The sequence below is a fragment of the Gallinula chloropus genome, assembly GCF_964237585.1.
Source record: "Gallinula chloropus genome assembly, chromosome: 5".
Classification (NCBI taxonomy): domain Eukaryota; kingdom Metazoa; phylum Chordata; class Aves; order Gruiformes; family Rallidae; genus Gallinula; species Gallinula chloropus.
The window spans coordinates 7,385,038-7,406,130 of record NC_140090.1 but is presented as its reverse complement, the minus strand read 5'-3'; the positions used below and the strand labels follow the sequence as shown (position 1 = coordinate 7,406,130).

General features: G+C 38.5%; 1 protein-coding gene across 1 annotated transcript in view; it reads right to left on the bottom strand.

The window, feature by feature from the left end:
- Positions 1 to 742: 742 nt before the first annotated feature.
- Positions 743 to 21,093, bottom strand: part of ZRANB3 (zinc finger RANBP2-type containing 3) — a gene marked incomplete at its 5' end in the record, with an annotated part of 41,854 nt that continues 21,503 nt past the window's right edge. Inside the window, 16 exons of the mRNA XM_084264360.1 lie at positions 743 to 1,520; positions 1,994 to 2,125; positions 3,387 to 3,780; positions 4,576 to 4,719; positions 5,942 to 6,084; positions 8,716 to 8,817; positions 10,056 to 10,147; positions 10,662 to 10,865; positions 11,829 to 12,291; positions 12,926 to 13,078; positions 14,558 to 14,737; positions 15,238 to 15,357; positions 15,727 to 15,846; positions 17,281 to 17,409; positions 17,750 to 17,921; positions 20,389 to 20,474. Of these exons, the coding sequence (XP_084120486.1) occupies positions 1,422 to 1,520; positions 1,994 to 2,125; positions 3,387 to 3,780; positions 4,576 to 4,719; positions 5,942 to 6,084; positions 8,716 to 8,817; positions 10,056 to 10,147; positions 10,662 to 10,865; positions 11,829 to 12,291; positions 12,926 to 13,078; positions 14,558 to 14,737; positions 15,238 to 15,357; positions 15,727 to 15,846; positions 17,281 to 17,409; positions 17,750 to 17,921; positions 20,389 to 20,474 (2,733 nt within the window). The 3' untranslated portion in view covers positions 743 to 1,421. The remainder of the gene's footprint in view (positions 1,521 to 1,993; positions 2,126 to 3,386; positions 3,781 to 4,575; positions 4,720 to 5,941; positions 6,085 to 8,715; positions 8,818 to 10,055; positions 10,148 to 10,661; positions 10,866 to 11,828; positions 12,292 to 12,925; positions 13,079 to 14,557; positions 14,738 to 15,237; positions 15,358 to 15,726; positions 15,847 to 17,280; positions 17,410 to 17,749; positions 17,922 to 20,388; positions 20,475 to 21,093) is intronic.

Below are 21,093 nucleotides of genomic sequence, written 5' to 3'. Positions count from 1 at the left end.
CTTATTATAGAATCTGGGCTTCAGGCTGTTTGTGTTGTACCTGAGGCAAATTCCTCTGGTAAAACGGATTAGAAAGACAGAGACTAATTTAGCTGCTGTTTAACTCTCTAGCTTCTTTAAAAGAAACTGCACTAAGCTAATTACTCTGAGTATCTTTGACTTATTCCCTGGCACTCTTGTATTCCTGATCCACCCCCCCAATGAAACTTTACACTACAGGGTGGCCTCATGTAAAAGCTGTATAAACTTGAAAATCCTTTTCTTAATTATCAGGTGTTCTTACAGGGTCTGTCCAGCTGCTGAAGAGATGATACCTGTAGCCATGCTCAGAGAACACAAATCCCACCTAAGACTTTTTCCAGGCAGTTGCCTAAAGGTGTTTGCGTCTTCATTGGAAAGGTCAAAGTGGTTCCATGCTGTAGAAAATGGTGCATTCGCAGCACTTATCTTCTCTTCAGTCTTTCATTGAGAAAAAGAATGTTTAAAATTTTAAGCACTTTTCTCCTAAGGATAACCCAGAAAGCTCTTCAGTTTATTTCAACTGAATGTACTTGAAATCTCAGTCATGTACTTTCAGAAGCTGCAGTGTACAGGTGTGCTTACTGACATAGTACTGCCTTATGGCACATGGGGAGAGACACACAAAGCATCACAGACCACTAAGAAAAAGAGAAATGCATTTATTTGAAGTAACTGTAACTGCAGCCATAGAGAGTTCAATGAACCAGTATCTCCTCATCCCTGTTAAAGAACACACTAGCATTTCCCAGCAGCTACTTTTGCTGAGGTAATTTGCATTGCTTATTGTTCCCTATCATGAAGAAGCTCTTAGCACAAGCTGATTTAAGTAACACCTGATTTCAATAGCTGGTCAGTCCCAGTGGTGAAGTCCTGGAGGCCAGGCCCAGTAGGGCTGTTTGTGGCTGCCTCCCACCTCCAAAACACAATAATACCAGTTTTAGAAGAGACAACTCACTTCTGGTTTTGGCATAAAAGATGTGAGAGGCTCTGTCCTCCAGTAATTCTGATATGTGAACAAAGGAAGGAATCTACACTAAGATACCTTCTTAGTCTGTAACATCCCCACTAGAACAGAACCCTGTAAGACTAATGGGAATTTCAACAGAACTCAAATTCTTGCAGCTGTAGCTACACTGTAGTAGGAGCACAGTCGTGCTTTAACGCTGCACTAAGGTTACACAGAGAGATTTAGCTTTAAACCAGGGCAGGGGGGGCCATGATCAAGTACCTTGGATGCACTCAGCCAGGGCCCTCTGACAAGGTTACAGTTTTTTGGTTCAAATCCTTCTACCAACAGCATGACACTACAAAGAGTTTAGGTATCTTTTTTTCCTATCTGTGCATAAGGAAAACTGTAACTATGCCAGTTTGAGTTATAATTTACCTGAATATTTTGCATTTTACATCTTTACAAAAAATTTTGTGATATCACAACCGTACTTTGTAGCTAAAGACCGTCTCTTCAGCTGGCTTCTTTCTTTGGCCTGTTTGGCAGTTCTCTACAAAAGAGAGAGAGGTCTGTTCAGTAAGCATTGTTACTTGGCAACAGCGTGCTCATGGCAGCATCAGCCCACAGCTAAACTTCAGGGTAATTTGGCAGTGATGGCATAATAAAGTGCAAATGTTTAACGTGACATTTTTCCAAATCCTGAGGAAACTTGTTGCTCAGAGGAAGATGAAAAGTTTTAATGGATGGGATGGAGAAGCTGGGAGCTATGGGGTTGTTGAGCTGGAGCCAGCACAGCAGAGGAGGAACCTGATTACAGTCCCAGGGGGTATGGGAGCCAGGCCCTCTCTGGTGGTGTGACACTATGGGACTGCACAGGGTGAGCCTCAGTGACCTGCTCGAAGCCCGGGCTCAGGCTACGTTACCTCTAGAGGATGCTCTGCCTAAAACACTTCTGCAGTGACAAATACTGCCCAGTGCCCATTCCACAATGAGGGTGAGTGTTTCTGGCTACACCATACTGACCTCTCTGTGGCAGACCGTGCACAGAGTCTGAAGGTTCTCCAGGGAGCACTGTCCTCCTCCGCTGTAAACAGGCCTGATGTGGTCTACTTGCCAGAACTGGCCTTCTGTGGGGTTTGTTATCATCTCGTTCAGCTGCAGTGAACAAAGGACACGACACTGGAAGTGTTAGATACTCCTTCTCAACTACATGTGTGTTCTACCATAAGAACAAGAAGATAATTCAGAGAAATGGCTATTTATAGTTTTCATCAAGAAAAAGTCATTGTTATCATTTTATGTTACTCCCCCTGGACAAGCAAATAACTAATTTTAGTTGGCGTATTTCCACCTCATCTGCACCATGCTGAAGCACATTGCAGTGCATCACAGGAACACAGAAGGAAAGGTTCAGTTTTCTGGACTGGTAAAGTATTTTATCATCATCAAGCCCCGATATTAACTAGAGACAGTAAAAAAAGTACAACAGCTACAGTCCCATCACCAAAAGTAAAGGCTCTAAGTAGGTGTTTGTCATTTAAGTTTTTGATCAAGACAGTGAGAATTGTATAGGGAGCACTGAGAAACTTGAGGTGACAAAGCGCCGTGCCAGCTTTCGAGAAGGTAACTAAAACAGAACAGTTCCACTCTCTTGGTAGGTTGCAAGAACACCCCCCACTCCAGCAAGAGCTCTCAGGTCAGTCTTGGCTGTGTACCACCTTATTTTCAAAAGCTGTAAGCAACAAAGCTGACCTCATGCCTAGGACCAGTGAGAGTAAATGACTTTTTTCCCTTTTGCAAGGTTCAACAGGTGCCTGCAGAATTTAAATGATTCAGAACCAGCAACTTCTGAAGCAGAATTTCAACTCTGCAGCAGAAAATAAAATAGCATTTTAGTTTCTGAATAAAAATACCACTTTCTGTAGGGATGTTCTCCCTCCCTGCTCTGTTGCTTTCAAGTCAGTGAAGAAGCAATTGCCAAACCATGGCAGCATGGTGGTAGTTTGTAATGCATTTTGAGGTGATTCTGAGAGGAGCTGCAACAACTGGCTTTTGGTAAGCTCCTACCAACCATTCTGCAGAGGTGAAGTAGCTCAGTGCTACCAGACTATATCCAATCCTAAGCTGTTTTATAGCCCTAAAGTTTGTTAAAGTGCATTTTGAGTAGGTCTGGCTGCAATATGCACATCCCTAAGGAATCTGAATTCTGATGCCTGTGACTTTTGGCAATGAAAAACGCATTAGAAGACACTGGGGGAGGGTTGTGTTTCTTGTTTTCCTTACTCTGCTGCTGGTGCTAGGTTAACCCTATCTTAAACCACCAAAGTGGCTTAAGAACGTGATTTTGTCTTTCTTGAAACTACCTGCTACAGGAATACCCAGATTACCTGTTACTGCTTAAAAAACAGTATTATACCTGCCCAAGGGGAAGGTGAGACATCCAAGAACTCTCCAGAAGTTTCTTACGCTGACTCTTAGGCGCATCTCTGATGCTGAGATAAAGCTCCTGAGCATTTTGATTACAAAACTGGCAAACACCATGTTCAATCTCAAACACTTTAGTCCTGAGGTAGCTCTGACTAGACCGAATTGAGAAGTCCTCCTGGCAGGCATGAGAGCAGAATCGCGTGTCCCAAGCACGGGCCTGGCTGCCTGGGTCAAGCCGAGCTGTTGGCTGTTGGCAGCTGAGACAGAGTGGGTTCCCTTGGCTGTCCAAGGCTTGCAAATAGCCTTGGGAAAGGGAGAGGCCTTCAGCTCCAGGCTGGCCTGAACCAAGAACTGACAGACCTTCTCCATTTTCCGCAAGCAACCTGTTTGCAGAGAACAAAATAATAAAGGAGGCATTCAGCACCACAGTTCAACAGGCTTTTATGCACTTTGTGTTTCTATTAGATATCTTTTATGCTCTGAAATACCAGTTTCAATTGCAATACATCTTCTCTTGCTCAGGTTGGTATCTGCATGCATGCCACTTGGTTTATGTTTCCATTTAAATAGAATTTGGCAATATAAGAGACAGATCTTGCTTCTGCACACCTGACTGTATGCACACTGAGTTATTAACTGAAGTAATGCTGTGTTTGTAAAGAAACAGTGCCTTCTATCAGGCATCTACACACAAACATCAAATGCTGTAGCTCCCTTAACAGAAGTAAACACCCTGCTTTCTCTCAGCAACAGCTACCTATACATTTCCTACTCTAAACAAGGCTTACCTACAGGCAGGATACAATAAAAATATTTAAAGGGACATCTTCTGTCTACAATTTTCATGTTCCTTTCTCCCTTCTAAATTTTGAGGCAGAATAGAAGAAAATTTGGTGTTCCCAATTTGCTGTTGACCTCACAGGCAGGCTTGAGCTAACATTTTCTCCTTAACCCAATCACATAACTCTTTCCTTGTTTTGTTTTAATCAGATTTAGTATATCAGCAGACAGCAGATGTAATCTGAATTGCTATAAGAATAAAACATAGCTCATTAGCACTACAGCAAGTTTCTTATCTAAACATCACAGTGAAGTAAACATTCATAGCAAATAATTTGGTACCTTAAAACAACCTGGGGAGAAACAGCTTAATCACCTTATTGCATTAATAAACTTACTTTGTGGAATGACCTGGTTGTTCAAGAGCAGCATTGCTGTTCTTCAGGCAATCCCCACTCCCTTTGGAGATGAGGCGAACGCTGCCCCCGCTGCTGCTGGCTTTGCTGAGCGAGGCCGCTGCCACGTCCTCCTTGGTCACGTACCTGAAATCATTCAGAACCTGTCAATGAACTAGCAACGTCCCTCAGTGGGTATTCATCCTTGGCTGCAGCAAGGTTGGTACAGCATATTCTCTTTAAACATCCCTCATTTCCCAGATGAGCAGCGAACAGAGGTTTGGAAAGCATGTTTCCCCATAACTCTTCCATGTTACAGAAGAGATCTTCTAAAACCACGCTGATCTTACCAGATTGGTTTGTATGTAACAAAACGTGAGTGTGAAATGGTTTAATGTGAAAACATACAAAGTAAAAATTAAAAATGGCTTCACTCTGACCATCCTTCCAAAACCCAGACAAGTTCTCACAGGCACATCTCTCTCCACCATACATCTATCACACCCTATGCACTGCCTTGGAAAATCGCTGGTAGGTTATGGATTGTCTAACATGGTTCAGTTAGATCTTTCCTACATCCCATGAAAGGAAACAGTCTGGCAGCATGTTAAGAAACACTTACTACCCACCAGTTCTCCTTATAGCACTGAAATGACAAACTATGCCTACTGGAATTCTTACCTGGAGCCAAAATAGAGTCACCCTGCAGAGCTGACCAGTAGTGACTGAGAGGAATAAAAAGGTCTAGATAAAAAGGTTTTGCAGAAGCACTGTGGTGAGTTCACCTGCTTGAGGGGTTTTGTGGAAAGTAGTGACAACACTGAAGCTGCAGATGTCTCTCAGGGAAGAGGGTGTATCAGAAAAAGGACAGGAAGTGCAGAGAAGGTAAATACAGATTTTAACTAGGATTAAACACTAGTCCTTTTCAGAGGCACACAGAGAGGAAAACAAGTTTTGAGGAAAAAATAAAGAAATAATAAAAAGAACCAGAAAAGCTTGGACCAGGCTGTGAGTTCTGAATAAACTGTTATATAACTGATGGGAACTGATGATTTATTTCTGGTTTTAGGTGGCAAAACCAGGATTTTTTGAATTTTTTTTTATTTTTAGTCATGGCTTTCCCTGAAAAATCTGTGGCAAGTTCCAGATGTTCAAGCATGCAGTGCAGCAAAGCCAGAACCACTGCTGAAGGCAGGGAAACAGACACTTCCATTCCAAGAGATCTACCGACAGGCTTGGCTGCCTACGGTTGTCACTACGCGACAGTCAATCACTGAGCGACCAGTTTAGTCTCAGCATCATTCCCCAAGAAGTTATTCAACACAGCAAACTTCCTGCAGCAATTAGTAGGAGGAAGAAAACCACATACCTTTTTGTGCTGCTGACCACTGTCTGCTTTTTAGAGAGCTCCTCAGCAGCATGAATAGGACTGCAAAACAACTGGCCGCTTTTTCTGACAATCTTCTGCTTCATGGCTGTGAGATGACTCCATTCTTTCACAAACCTCAGTATCTGGTGCAGAATGCTATTGTCAGCAGCATGACAGGCATGACACAGAACTATTTCATGACAGTGAAAGTGCACTGTGAATTAATACATTCAAAACTGGATGAAAACAGCTGGTATGATCAGAGATGGGCCCTTCAAGTCATTTTTCATACAAACTTCAACCGCCCACCTGCTCAGACAGCTTTGGCCTTGACTACAACAATGATTTTGCTACTATGAGTGTGTTGATCCAGAAGAAGCAAGGCCAGAAATAGCCTTTAGTAACCTAAGATAGAGTGACAGGAGGACGGTGTCTTGATAAAGCCTCAGGTAAACCTTTCTTGGCTTGACTGATGGGAGGGAAACACAGACATGCAGGAGTTCTCTTCCTGCAGCAGACATTCTCCCTGACACAGCAGCCCCTCAGAAAAGGGAAGTTCACTCTCATTACTTGAATGGCATTTCTAATTGGGTTTATGGACCACCTTTCTTCTCTCCTCTAACCTTCTCATACGTGCTTAACACTGGATTAGCAATCTGCAGTGTACAGCCTCTAATATCAGAGTGAAAGGCTACAGAGGAACTAGAGGAGCTATTCAATTTAACTAGGTATTAGTCCATTTTTCCACAAATGTTTCCTGGCTTTGAGGTTATGATATTCCTTTGTAGTACTGCAGCATCAGAAAAACACACATGATCAAAATTATAAATTAGCAATTAATGAAACCAGAAACCAGATCACCAAATTATCTGAACACCTCTGGCTTTATGGCAACGCTGCTATCCTCTTCTCTGTGGCACTTCAGCACAGCACACAGAGATCTGACGAGCAAGCAGAGACATGTTTTACCATCTAAACAGTCAAGGACAACAGCTTTGAGCAGTTTAACCTGCCTTTCATCCTTTCTCATAGTCACCTCAAATTGACACAACCACAGATCCTGAGGAATGGTGATGAATTGTTTAGTGAACTATTTCAGGAAGGAAATGGAACCTACAGCATCATATTGACCACCTTTCCCTATTATGCATTTAGAATTTGAAAGTATATAGAAGCTCAGAGCAACTTAATTTCTGGTACTGAATCTAATTGGTTTTTACAGGAAACAGCAAAAAGAACCAAACCAGCCCAAACCAAATCCCCACCTAAAGAAACAAAACACACCAAACCTCTGAAGCTGTAAACTGACAGGACTGGTAAGAGCAGGCTTTCTCAGTAACAGTAACTACAGAATTAGTGAGGAAGTGAGGGTGGAAAAACAGTTCCTACATCAGATTTAGAATGTATAATGTGGCTGCTTGCTTTAGGATGTGCAGAGGGGAAAAATTACTTCATCCCATCCTCATTTCTATGACAGAAAATGACTAGGAATAGCTATATGACAAGTGAACAAGTGGCTTTGTGAGCTTTTTTCCCTTCTGGTCTCTTCCTCACTGACTTGCAACTCCCTGTAGCAGTCAGTATCATACTGATGATACACAGACTATGGGAAGAAAACACATATTGTGCAGTATGGACTTAACTGTGACCTTAGCTTTATCCAGGTACAACCACACTGCAAGATTATGACATGGGAATGGTTTTCTTAGTCTCCTTGGAGTGTTTTTGCATAGCAGAGTGTGCAGATGAGACTCACTCTGTCAGAATCAGAGCAGCAAGAAAGGCCATGAAATGGCAGGATATAATGGAAACAGAAACAAGAAGGTATTTCCCTTATTCTTTTTGGGACCATTTACTAAAATGGACCTTCTAAGCCAGAGCAGAAGGCTGAGGGACAGGAAGTTCCATAAGGCAGTGACACTCCCTGCCCACAAACAGGGGATTTCTTAATTTGTCTTTTCAGGCTAGCAAACAGCCTTGAGATCTTGTAGCAACATTTGTGTTACCCACTCATTAGCTGCTTCACCTAACTGTTGGTTCAGCCACTCATGTATCTATCTATGTGTCTGCCTTAGAAATTTTGGTTCCAACCATGCAGAAGAACCTACTTAAAAGAATCAGTTTTGTTCTCACATGATGATAGAATCTGATTTTCCAAATTATATTTATTTTTGCATGGAGAAAGCAGTTAAGAAAAAGATGTTACACAGGTAATACTGCACGTGCAGTATAAATTCTGTATTTCCTTCCTTGAGGACTTGGTTGTACAGTGTCAATGTTCTCCTCAGACACCATTAAGAATGTGATCTTTATTCCTGATGTCACTGAAACTGCGTGTCTCAGTGGAGCTGTGCCCTACACTGCTTTGAGCATTGCTAGGAGACCAAGGGAAGTAGTGAGAGAGGAGGCTTGCTCAGAACTGCAGCTCTGACACAATCTAGCACGTTCTTATTCATGATGTGCCCCATTTAATTCATAACCTTTAAAATGCTATTTTGTTGACTTATGAATGTTAGTTACTAATCCTGTAAATGAGAAACCAAATGATGCCTGGTTGATTCTATCTACTGAAATGTTAACAGGAGGCATGATCATTTGCCAAAGTAACAGACTGCATAATTAATATTCACATCAACATTTATGAGGTCTGCTTGCACTGATGAAACTATGCCTAGATTCCCAAGGCCTGGAAATCTTCTCCATTTATTAAAAAAAGAAGCCTAAGCTCTCCATATTAAATATGATATTACTGTGCCAGTAGAACTTTGTCTTACCAATGAACGATTCCGTTTATGTTGGAAAGTCTCTGGTAAATCCTCCCAGTTATCCAGCTGTATGTCCAGTGGAATGAAGTTGTGATTCAGAGGTTCACCATCCTAGACAAGCAAACAGGTTTGTTTACAGGTACAATGTAGCACAATGTGGAAAACCAAAATTATCTGTTTCAAGTGAACTGAGTTCCTCATGGTAAGATTTTTCCAAGAACCAACAGTAAGCCATGGCTGTATGATAATACCACAGATGCAAGAAACATGAATCATTACTGTATCTAAAAGTAAGCAGGGTGACTGGTTTAGCCTTGCATCTATCTGAATTCTTTTTCTTTGCCAATAGTCCAGACACCCAAACTGCCTTAAATTAAGAAACTGAAATGACACTCCTCTTGACTGAATTCCCAAGGAAAATGAGGAATGGGAGACTGAAGAATGTCACTTCATTACAATTTAAGATCAGAATCTTAGATAAAGCTTTGTTTATTATATTTAACTTTTTTTTTTAATGTCTGAACAAGCTCTCCACTTCACTTTTAAGGAACAAGTTGTCCCAGTAGGCACACATGACCCAAGAACTTATTGATAATTCACAAGCATTCAAAGATTTTGTGCAGTATCTGGCATAATGCAACTCCAATACAAGCCAAAAAAAACCCTTAGACCAACACACAGTTGCCCAAATACCATCCAAAATGCATCTGTGCCTTTGAATAAAATGTGTGAAGCGAGGAAGCAATGTACATTTTAAGTATATTAGATAAGCTTTCAGATGCAATAGGACATTCTTTTGTCTTCTTCCAGATGTATCAGTTAGCCAAATACATATATATTATCTCAAAGACTTGACCTCAATTATTTGTGATGCTTTGCAGTTGCACTTGAATACACTGACTCCTTCAATAGCTTTGAAGAAATCTTCTCACTGAACCTTCCTATTACTTAAGAGAAGGAACTGGACCCCCCCCTTGAAAAGTCTTTGGAAAAATTACCAACTCCTAGTTTCTGTACTCCTATTATCACTGCAGATTAAAGACAATGAAGACAATGTGTTTTATTCAGGAAGTGACAGACTTAGCTTGTCACTGCATTTCCAGAAAGGTAAACATTGGTCCTGCATATAAGAGAAGTGTTAGAAATTGCATGTCTTGTGAATTACTGCTTAATTCCACTGAGAAAGAGCTAGATTTATAAACTACCTAATTTTTGTGCTAGCTGAAGTTTACACAGTATTGGTCTTTTATATAAAAGTATATTAAAAAATGTATACATACACATTTCATAAGACAACATTTTAGTTTGTGATTTCAAAATAATAACAAACACACATATTTCAGGATTACCTTTGTATAGAGGTGAATTCTATCAGTATTCCTGCTTGCACAAAACATAAGCCCATCATACACTGGAAACAGGTCTGATTTATCCTCATCTCCTATAAAGAGAAAAATGTTGACATTAAAAAAGGGTTTTTTCTTCATTCATTTCATTCAGCCTACTCAGACATTAAAAATATTATACATGTATTTAATTCCAGAACACTGAAAGATACACAGGTCAAGCAGAAAAGTATTAAGATATTTGTGTATTTTATTTTCCTGTTTCTCCTCAGTTACCTATCATCTGTTTTGCCTGTGGCTGTCCTCAACACAAGTAAATACCATCATAAGTAAAATTATTCAGGTTCACAGCTGCTAGTTTGACATCACTCTGAAGTCAGCCAAAACCTGTGAATTGCTTCAGGAGTTGGATGGAAAGGTTAGCTTTATCCATCATCAAAATTCAATAAACATCCTAGGCTAAAACAAGAAAGTCGTGTCCTAGTGCATGTACTTCTGTCTATCTTTCAAAAGTGTAGGTTTTAATTTCAAGTTATTTTTCAGGCCAGAGGCATTTAATACAGTTTCACCACAGGATACAATCTTTCTTTCATAGGAATCCCACTTTACCTTCTCTACACTTTGTTTCACTTGTTTCATTTTGAATTCCAACAGTTTGCTGTTCACTGATTTCAGCAGATTGCTGGGTCACCATTTCCCCAAAGTCTTCTCTTCCATCTTCAGCACTGCAGTCTGCTCTCTCTTCATTTCTTCTGGAGTTCTTTGACACATCTTCCTCAGTTTGGCTCCTGGGAGCTTCACAATTTCTCTCAACTATAGATGAAGAAACAAGAAAAGTGATTATTTATGCTACCTGTACAAACATGTACCTAATCAATACACAGCTGGAAACAGGACTATGTAATTGAAAGACAAAGAAATTACATTTTATTCTCTAATATTATGAAGGTGTAACCACTTAGGAAACTAGAGCTACTTAAGTATTAGGAGAATAAACATCAAAACCAAATTTTTCTATTTATGTAACTCCAAGAACCCAGCTTAATGTCAAAATATATGGAGTAAGTCATGCACTTAGTGATTCTATATTATATACAGCTACTGCATACCATAAACACACCAAATAGTTTTCCAGGCATCAATCTATAACCATAAAATTCAGAAGTTGTCCTTGAACAAGCACAGAGATTTAAATAAAATACCGAAGAACCTTACACCTTTCTTTCCACTTGAAATGGCAAACGTGGGGATAGATTTATAATTTTATTAATTTTCCAGATAGACTAAAAAATTTACCAAAAAGCATATACTCTGACCTGTTGGAGTAAGAAATGCAGTACTTTTAGGCAATGTCTCTCACCTCAAATATATAATACCCAAGTTAATAAAACACGTATACTGTATCATTTAGTTTTGAGAGGCAGAGAACACGTTTGCCATTAAATTGGATTCAGAGTAACCACACACCTCAAGGAAAAGGAGAGCTACATTTGCTGCAAAGAAAACTGAGCGTATATTCTTCCTCACAGAATTTATATCCTGCTCACATTTATCTGACTTGTCCATTTGTTTCAAATTAGAATAACGTAAAAGATCCTCAGGGAAAGTAGTATTGGGAAGGCTCACTTAATAGGTTTCTGTTCATGTACAAACACTATTCTTCACATTTTGCCTGGATTTGTGTCTAGTCATATATTCAGAAATGCTGTATTTTCTGAAAGGAATCACAGCTGAAATGAAAAAGGGATATTTTTCCCTGCAGCACCTGTTACTTACCATTGCTGCTTTGAGGACAGTTGCACATTTCACAGTAAGGGAGCAACTGATTATTCCTGAAAGTGCAAGCACTGCACTGCCAAGGTTCATTTAAATCTGTACTTTTGCTTGAAGGATTTAAGCCACAAGGAAGCACCTCATTGTTTTTTTGTGAAAACAAAGAGAGCTTTTTTCCACTCAAAGGTGTTTTCTTACTGGAACTGACTGGAGTAGATTCACTTATGCTTCTTGCTCTCTTAGCATCACGTTCACAGGTACTTTCATGACAAACTGTATCTGTATCACTTATTCTGGTGGAGTCCAGGTTTCCATTGCTCTTCTCTGCATCACCTTCTTCCCTGACTTCAGACAATTCTGAATCCTGAGGTAACATTTCATTATCAGAAAATATCTTGCGTTTCTTCTCATTGGAGGATTTTGGGGAGAAGAACGAACGTATGTCATGCTGTCTTTCCTTTTCAAACTAGGAAAAGGGAAAGAAATATGTAAATCCTCCTCATAATTACTGCACCAGAAGCTGTTAAAATGATTATTTTCTCCATTTCTCTCTAATACAAAAAGCTGGTTTTACTGTGGAGATGGAAACAAAAGATATTTTCCTTTAAGAACAAATAGCTGGCAGAAAAAGCAATTCAACATTCCTCTTCTGTTTTGTAAAAAGCATCATCAACCTTCTCATGAACATTCTGAAATAGCACTATCAGAAAACAAATACACAGAGCAGCTATGCTGTTTGCCCTTTTTGATGATGTGTATTAGAAGGAAAGGCTTGTAAACATAGTTTTAAAAATACTAGCCAGTTAAATTCAGTATAGCTAATAAAGAAGTTACTTGGTATTACCTGACTCTGAAGGTGTGTTAGTGACATAAAATAACATAAGGACCCATTGAAAACCTGTAGATTATATTTATACCTAGCAGACCTCTTTCCCCAACTTCCCCTAGCTTTCAAAAATGGAGTTTACATTACTTTTTCCTACTCATTTAGTATTTCAGCGTTAGTAAAGTCTGCAGTGCACAGAAAGCTTAAGTGAGGAAGAGTTATAATTTTGTTTTCAAATTAAAGGAAACAGAAAAACATAAGTTTTGAACCTTACATGCGTAAATAGAAGTTCGTTTTGGGGATCTCCTACGCTTTCATTTGGGGTCCAGGTCTCAGCAAAACTCAAAAAATCCCATTTCTCCTTATCACCTTCTTCAGCTTGCATTTTTTCTTTCTTACCATTCAAGGTGCTGCCTGTAACTTTGGCCTGCAGAAAGACAACTTGCATAAAACGTCTAAGGAACTCACATGTTGGAACAACTCTATTTACCTATACTCACTCAATTGACTTCCTTTGTACATTTCATTCAGCATTTGCAGAGTCCTGTAGTAAATCAAAATAACTGAAGTGATTAAAACTATTCCTCTGCCAGCAGCCATTTCTGCATAAACAGCAAGCGGTGTATTTAACACACTACAATTCATGAAAAGGTGTCCACAAAAGGTCGGTCTTTATTGAAGTTAAAAGAGAATATATTGATTTTGTACCTCTCTTACAGTCTCTACATGTTTTGCTTGGCATGTGGAAACAAATAAAGGCAGAATTAATTGAAAGAAGTAGCTTAGTGACAGAACTTGTAAATTGTTGGTGAATTACCGAGACCCATCTGTGCCATGTTTAAGGAGACTCTTAATGTACTGGACTGACTGAAATCTCTTTCAGAGGTATCTACTGGAATTAGAATGCAGAATTTCATTCCCTAATGGAATATCAAATACAGTTTGCAGTACTTAAAGAATTTAAGCTGTGATTACTTTTCAGTAGGTGGAATATATTGGCCAAAAAAAGAAGTTACCAGTTTCACAAATGTATTGCAAACCCATAACAGAACTGTATGGGCACAAACAACTGCATTACTGCAACACAGCAGGAAAAACAGCCCTAAGTCAGCATCTGGATCAGGAGGAATCCTGTGTAACCACAGTCTCAAACAATTCGCATAACTAGACTTTAAAAGGCAGTTCTTTCTCTGTTGACACTTCTGGAAATGTCAGAAACCAAGAGCTGACAGAATACTAATACACATCCAGTTATCAAAACAAGACACTAATGAATGCTATCAAGGGCTACAAAAAGGTCACAAAAGCAAAACAGGCAAATTATTTTTCTTAGTCCTGTGAACTTACAAAAGTCTTCCAAGGAAAGAAAGCAGGATGGAATTACTACTCCTCCTAACAAGGAATGGGTAATACTTGAGGAAAATGGCAACAGAAGATTGCTGTAATCTTGGGTCTACTGAAAGAAGAATTATTTGAGAATGCTTCTACCTCAGAAATTAAGATTAGTTAAGGTACAACATTCATACAGCTAAAAAACACTACAAAACTAAACCAACAAACTGTAGCTGTTGTTATTGTGCAAAAACCCTTAAAATTGTAAACAGAACAACCAGAGCAATAAAAAACAAGAAGATAGATAAAACAGTGGTTCTGTAGATGTAAACTATCCCATTCATTTCTGCAGAGTTACCTTATTTCTATTTGGATCTTAGAAAGGAAAAAGCTAGGAAATCCTAATTTGGAACAGAGACCTGGACATTTTGATGATGAGCAATTCTAGGTCTATCAGTTTGTCTTATAGTAGGATACTGCTCTAGATAAGCAAGAACGTTATTTACCACCTACACTTAAGTGCTATATTAACAATGAGGAGCTCTTAATCACTCAGTTTGTATCCCAGACATACCTTGCGATTCAGCATGGCCCACATCAGAGTGTCCATTGTTCCTTTTGCAATAAGGAAGTGAATGTTCACAGAACTGCACTGCCCGATTCGGTGTGCTCTGTCCTCTGCCTGCTTAATGTGGCCTGGATCCCAGTATAATTCAGCAAACACAACATGAGTAGCAGCAGTGAAAGTTAAACCCTGAACAAAATAAATGCATTTTAGAAGAAAAAAAAAAATCCACACACAAACAACTGTATATCTGAAGTAAAATAAAGCTAAATGATGTGCAGAACATTTTTATATGGAAGTAAGAGTGATCACCTGGGCAGAATATGGGCCTATTACACTGATTTTTTCCTCAGGCTTCAGATATTAACCAGATTCAGAAAAAACTTCAGTATTGTGCAAAGACTTCATATGGCTTTTCACTATAGAAGTAAAACTTATTTCTTATTGATCTGGTACTTTCAGAGAAATTGAGTTTTTACTCAGTCAAGAAAGAGATGCTGCTGCTTACCTTGATTTTACTCAAGTAATTTCAACAGAGGCTTAAAACAATAATGCAAAAATAATTAATACATTAGTCTACAAAAGATACATTGCATTAACTGCCTTCAGCAAATAACTGCAGTCATCAATTACTTCAGTATCTATATTCTTCAAGTTTCTTATTTCATATATTTTCTTTTTTGCCCTACCTGACCAGCTGCCTGAATACTCAAAATAGCAACCCGTGTGTCAGGATCCTTCTGAAACTGATTAACCAGATGTATTCTTTCTGCTGAAGGAACACTTCCATCTATTCGTATGTAGCGAACCTGTACAGTAACAGTTACAAAATGAAGTTATCAGTGTCCATTTTTGGGCTCAATCACCTTCTGTCCCCCAAGAAAAACATGAAAACAACTGTTCTCTTCCTCTCATGGGTATAGGAACACATCAGTACTCTTCTGCCCTTTGATTTACAATTATGCCTCTTATCTAGAGAGGTGCTGGCTTAGTATTCCTTGTTTGCAAAAGGAGAAGACAGAACAAACATGGGACCTTAAGTTACTCCTCAGAACAATCTGTAATTTACCCTGACATGATTTATTAAAATGCAAAGCACCTGCCAAATCATAACAATATCAACCAGCAAAGTTAGCCATCATTCCCTAGCAAAGTGTACACATTTGTTAAATCATTACCTTATTTTCTATAACTGCCTCTGTACAGGCTTGAAGCATGCTTAAGTGATGGGCAAAAACCAGAAACTTCAGTTTGTCATTTTCAAGCATCATTTTGATATAGTCCTTTACTGCTCCTGCCTGCAGTAGGAGAATGTGTTTTCATTAGACAGACATGCAAAAGGTTCAAAAAGGCATTTTAATGACTTTCAGTTTCTTGTAATATGAAAAAGTAAAGTTCCACACTTTTTGTTATCCATTTAAGACTTTATCTAACACTAAGTATAAAATTATTCTTATTTTGCTTAAAAAGTATCACAACTTTATGTCTTTGAGAAACCTGTCCCTTCCCTTCAGAGAAACCCCCCATTTATCAACAGATCACATAATTACACAGCATTTCTTCCAGATTAATAAGTAGATAAACCTCTCTTTAGTTAGAACATCATTAACTGATGTTTTAAGCCATCTGTAAAAAAAAAAATACAAACCAAAACTGGTTTCTGCCCAAACACATTTCAAATGGACAAGGTATTGTTTAATCAGGACTTCTGTAGCTGCACCCACATAAAGCCAAAGATCAAAACTGAAAGAACAATCCTGATACTTTCATGATACCATAATCATAAGACTGCTCTATATGAACATTCAATCAAAGAAATCTTTTGTGTCAAATATAATTTTCAGTAATGACAGTTAATAATCAGTTAATAAGTTAATATCAGTGATCAATGGTTAATGCAATACCCACTGCCAGCTGCCCTCAGATTTCCTTTTTCCCTTTTTTGTCTTTCAACTTCCTGTTTGAAAATGGATTAAAAGAGAGCAACTAGAAGAGTAGGGAAGAAATAGCAACAGAACCACAGTGATATTACTAAGATAAAGAGAGAAAAATTTCAAGGAGCTGGTTAGATTCTCAATTCTGCTGGAGCAGTCTCCAGCAGCCTAGAGAACTTTTTTTCCTATTCTCTTCTAAAAATAGGTTTAGCATAATGAAACCTGGTAACAGGGTAAAAAACAAACATATTAAATATTTCAGTTATTAACTTGTTTTTTTTATCACATCTTAAGCTACAGAACTATAGGAATAAAATACAGAATAGGGGGTCCCATCTGATAAAACAGGAAGAGAGCAGTTAGAGGGGGGGTTGTTCTTCCACATTTACCCATGAGGAAAACTAGAACTGAGAGAATGCAGCCTACATAAGGGTGGCATCAGTGCTGTCCTGTGTCAGCTGCAGCAGTTGCTGACACACAGGTATGTCCCTGAAGTACTTGCCTTCCATATATCCCAGAGTCTGTGAATCACAATTTAGTGCTGTTGTGAGACTATGTCTGGACAGTCTCAGCCAGCTCGGTGGGTATCTAATAATCGAGTTTTAACACTTAGGTCAGGTCACTATAATGGGGTTCAGCCAATTCCACAAACATACAGGGAAAGAGTGTTTCTCCACATTGTGGTTATAAACCAAACCAACCAACCTCATCTAATATTCAGGCCAATACAGCTAATTTTATTAAGTTAAAGCCACACTAAGTATTTTAAATACACTAAGAAAAAACTTCCACACTTACCTTAGCAATGGCTGTTTCTTTATACATGCGTGTAATTAGACTCATGACTTGAGAAAAGTGGCTTTCAGTGGCATCTGAATTCAGATTTCTCATTAATTTCTCCCACTCTGCAAAAATGGTATTCATATTCTAATTGGCAGAGGAGATCAGTGGTTAGATATCTAGTACAAAGCATGTTCTACCTCAACATGCACATTTCAAACGTGAAATATTTAGGAACTGAGTACTTTTGAGAACTTCATCCAATTGGACTAAAAGTAACTGTAGGATTCAAAATCTAAGCAAAAGGAAGAAGACTGTACTAAAAATAAATTTTATCATTAACTAATGAAAAAATGCTATGTTCATGTTATATAAAAAAACCAAAACAACAGAGATGGTACAATGTATATCCATGCATTCCTACAAAGGCATACTTATAAATACACAGGTATTACTAATTTGTTTTTAGCAAAAGTGGAAAATGTACCTTAGCTGCAGCTTGTGGGAGATCAAAGGGAATACGCTGCCTAACTTTGGGAGGCAACTGAGTTAGGACATCATTCTTCAGTCTCCTGATCATTATTTCACTTAGAAGTTGATGCAGTTCCTCCAGATTTGAAGCTCCTCGACAGTCCCAATGAGTTCTTTTACCAAAAAACCTGAAAATGGAAAATTCACACTGAGGGTAAAAACAAGCCCTTCCAAATTCAATAGACACCTTCAGTACATAACTCATTTTAAAACACATAACAGATGAGAGGGTGCACTGGATAACTTGGCGTTCCTGTTTATGCCAGACATGACTGCTGTCTGTCTGATTTCTTCCAACACTAGAATCAGAGCTGTTGCAACTTCCCATCAGATACTGCTGCCCACAGGCATTACTACTCATCAGATGCACACGGTCCTCTATATCATCCCAGCTGAGCTTACTTTTCTAATGGAAGAAGTTTCAGGTATAATTTTATAACACCTATTTCAGTGAACTAATGAGAACATACCACCATGAGAATGTTCTTTATTGTACTATAGAGGGGAACAACTGATGGGGAAACTACCATGAAGGTGGCAAATATCACCATGAATAATTCCCTCATTGGGAATTCCCTCCTAATTACAGAGACTGGATTTAAAGCTTAAGGTACACTCTTTAAATTTAATAACACTTAGTGAGCAAGATTAAATAGAGGAAGTAGGCTGAAGGTTAAACAGCTAAGGGCTGAAAAGAGAAAAAATTGAACTTAGTCTTCCTTGTTCCTATTTTGCTTTGTTGTTTTTAAGGAAGTGTTGCAGCAGGAACAGCAGGTTTTCTCTGTCAGCATTGCCAAGAGATAACACAATACTGATTCTGCTGCCTTTGAAGAAAAGGCCAGGTAGCATTTTCCAAGGCCAGGGAAGTATGTTGCAAGCATGTAATTTTCCTAGTAATTTTACATATTTTCTTTTCAACATAACTTAGATAATTTTAAGCCTTTTTGAGTTCTAGTGGGCTGCCTATAAGCATTCAGGAAAAGGGCCGAGGGACTCACTTTTACGCTAGTGAAGTATTGACATAACACACTCAGAATATTACACAGACAGAGGACAGCAACATCTTTTGCTCGTATCCCTTCTCTGGTTTATTTATGTGTGTCCTTAGAAAGGCCTCCTCCCTCCACCTTGAGCACAGGGGATATAAAAGAAGCAGCAAGCAAAACCTCACAGAAATACTTTGGATGTCATCTTTAGAAACAGGTGTCTTCAACCCCACTGTAAAACACCTCAACATTTACACAAAGTGCTGGCTGCATAAAATAATCCTATCAAGTTCATTACCGGGGATGTTTTGCTTCAGCCAAGTCACGAAGACAAAGTCATTTACTGAAGACTTGCCAAACCCTGAACTTGATTTTTATTACATGGTATTCCAAAAATAAGATAATCATCTATGATTGAGTAGCTAACCAGGCTGTACCCACGCACACTTGTGGTGTGAAAATTACAGATGCATTCAGTCAAAACAGCATGGAAAAAATAGCATTTCTATGTCTGAAAATTAAACAGCACTCTTCCATGTTATTTGAAGTTAAATGCTGATAAAATGGGTTTTTTCCCTTCATCATACACAAGTTATATGAAAATGAAACCATGTATTTATTACTGTAAAAAATAAATCTAAATACTAGCCAATTTAGCTGCCAAACTCGATTGTTCTGAACATACGCAAAGTTGTAGATAAGAAATTTTTTAGCTAAGAATGTTTTAAAAGGTTCTCATAATTTCTTTCATTACACAGCTTGTAACATAGATTCAGATGGGTAAAGCTAAGTATTTTCAAACAGAATTTCTTCTATCCCCTCTATTTTATAACGTAGCTAGATAAAACAATCATTAAACTAAAACCAATGGAAGTAATTCAGATGGAAACAAATCCTCCTTCATTTAATAACTTAAAGCACCTGAAACTTCAGGAAAGATGGAAGGGATAAAAATGGGTTAAAATTCATTAGGTGCATGTGTGAAAAAATTAGTAATGAGCAATGTAGCCTGGCAAACTGGAGGCAAGTTGGCAGACAAGAACTTACAATACCTATATTCAATCCTTCAAGCGGAATTACTAACACACTACTGTGCTTTTGGGAGTTTTACACCTTTACTTTTATTCAGTCAAAACTGTAAAATACAGAGTAAAATACTGGACTTCTTTTCCACCTAAGTATGGTGGGACAGCAAAAAGACTGGATCCCATAATAGACAGACACAAATTATTACATGATATGAATGCAAGACTGGGATTCAGAAACTCTTATGTTTCAGCTGTGGCTAAAACCCCAGCTCTAAAGGCAATACCTATACACTTCATAGTAACAACAGTAGATTTGTAAATCACTTTATTTCACAGAATGCTGGCACTCAAACTTTATTTCAAACTTTACTAGCTTCCAATTTTGTCCTCAAATAAACTCTTGCCAGTATAATCCATTTCTCACTCCTATTTGATGAAGAAGATGGTATCTGACCACTTTGGTATCTTCCAAGCAAAATGGTACAATAAAGCAACAGAGGTACTACTTAATGGTTCTCTCACTTAATGTGACAAGAAAACCAAAACCACTCAGGAAAATAAATCAACAAGCACAGCAATACCTGACACGAGCATTGCAGTATTTTTTGGCATATTCACTCCAAGTTCCAAATCTTCTTGGAAACAGTGCCTCAATCTGCATGAAAAGCTGTATAAAAAAGTAACAATAGTGAAAAACTGCCTTCAAATGTAAGGCTATTCAGCAATAATTATTGCAATTATTGCATTAAGTTTACATTCAATAGCTGCACAAAAAAAATACAGCTTGACATATGGCAAAAGACATTCTACAGGAGTAGAAAGTGTCTTGAGACAGGAGAGTTGTGAGAAGTCCTCAAAGAGTGAAGCACCCTGACCACTATAACACGGTGCTGACAACTTGGAAAGGATTTATACTGAACAAGAAAACATGTAAAAATACAATGTTTGTCATTTGCCAGGTACATGGACTTCTGCAAAGCATCAGTGCAGGCATTCCATGAACACTCTGCTGGTTAAAATACATGAAAAAACCTACTCATTCTTAGTTTTACTTTAAAAGAAAGAAGGTAATGTCAATACAGACCAGAAATTTCATGCCTTCTCAGTTGAGTAACAGAAGGTAAGCATCAGTTTAGACAACAGTAGCAAGATAGAATCCTACTTTACAAGCTGTTCTACTGTGAAAGCTTTCTGGATTGAAAGATCACTGCTAGACCCAAAACACACTGTTGAGGGGTAGCAGGGGTTGCACAGACAACAGCAATACAGAAGGCTCTCTCCTAAAT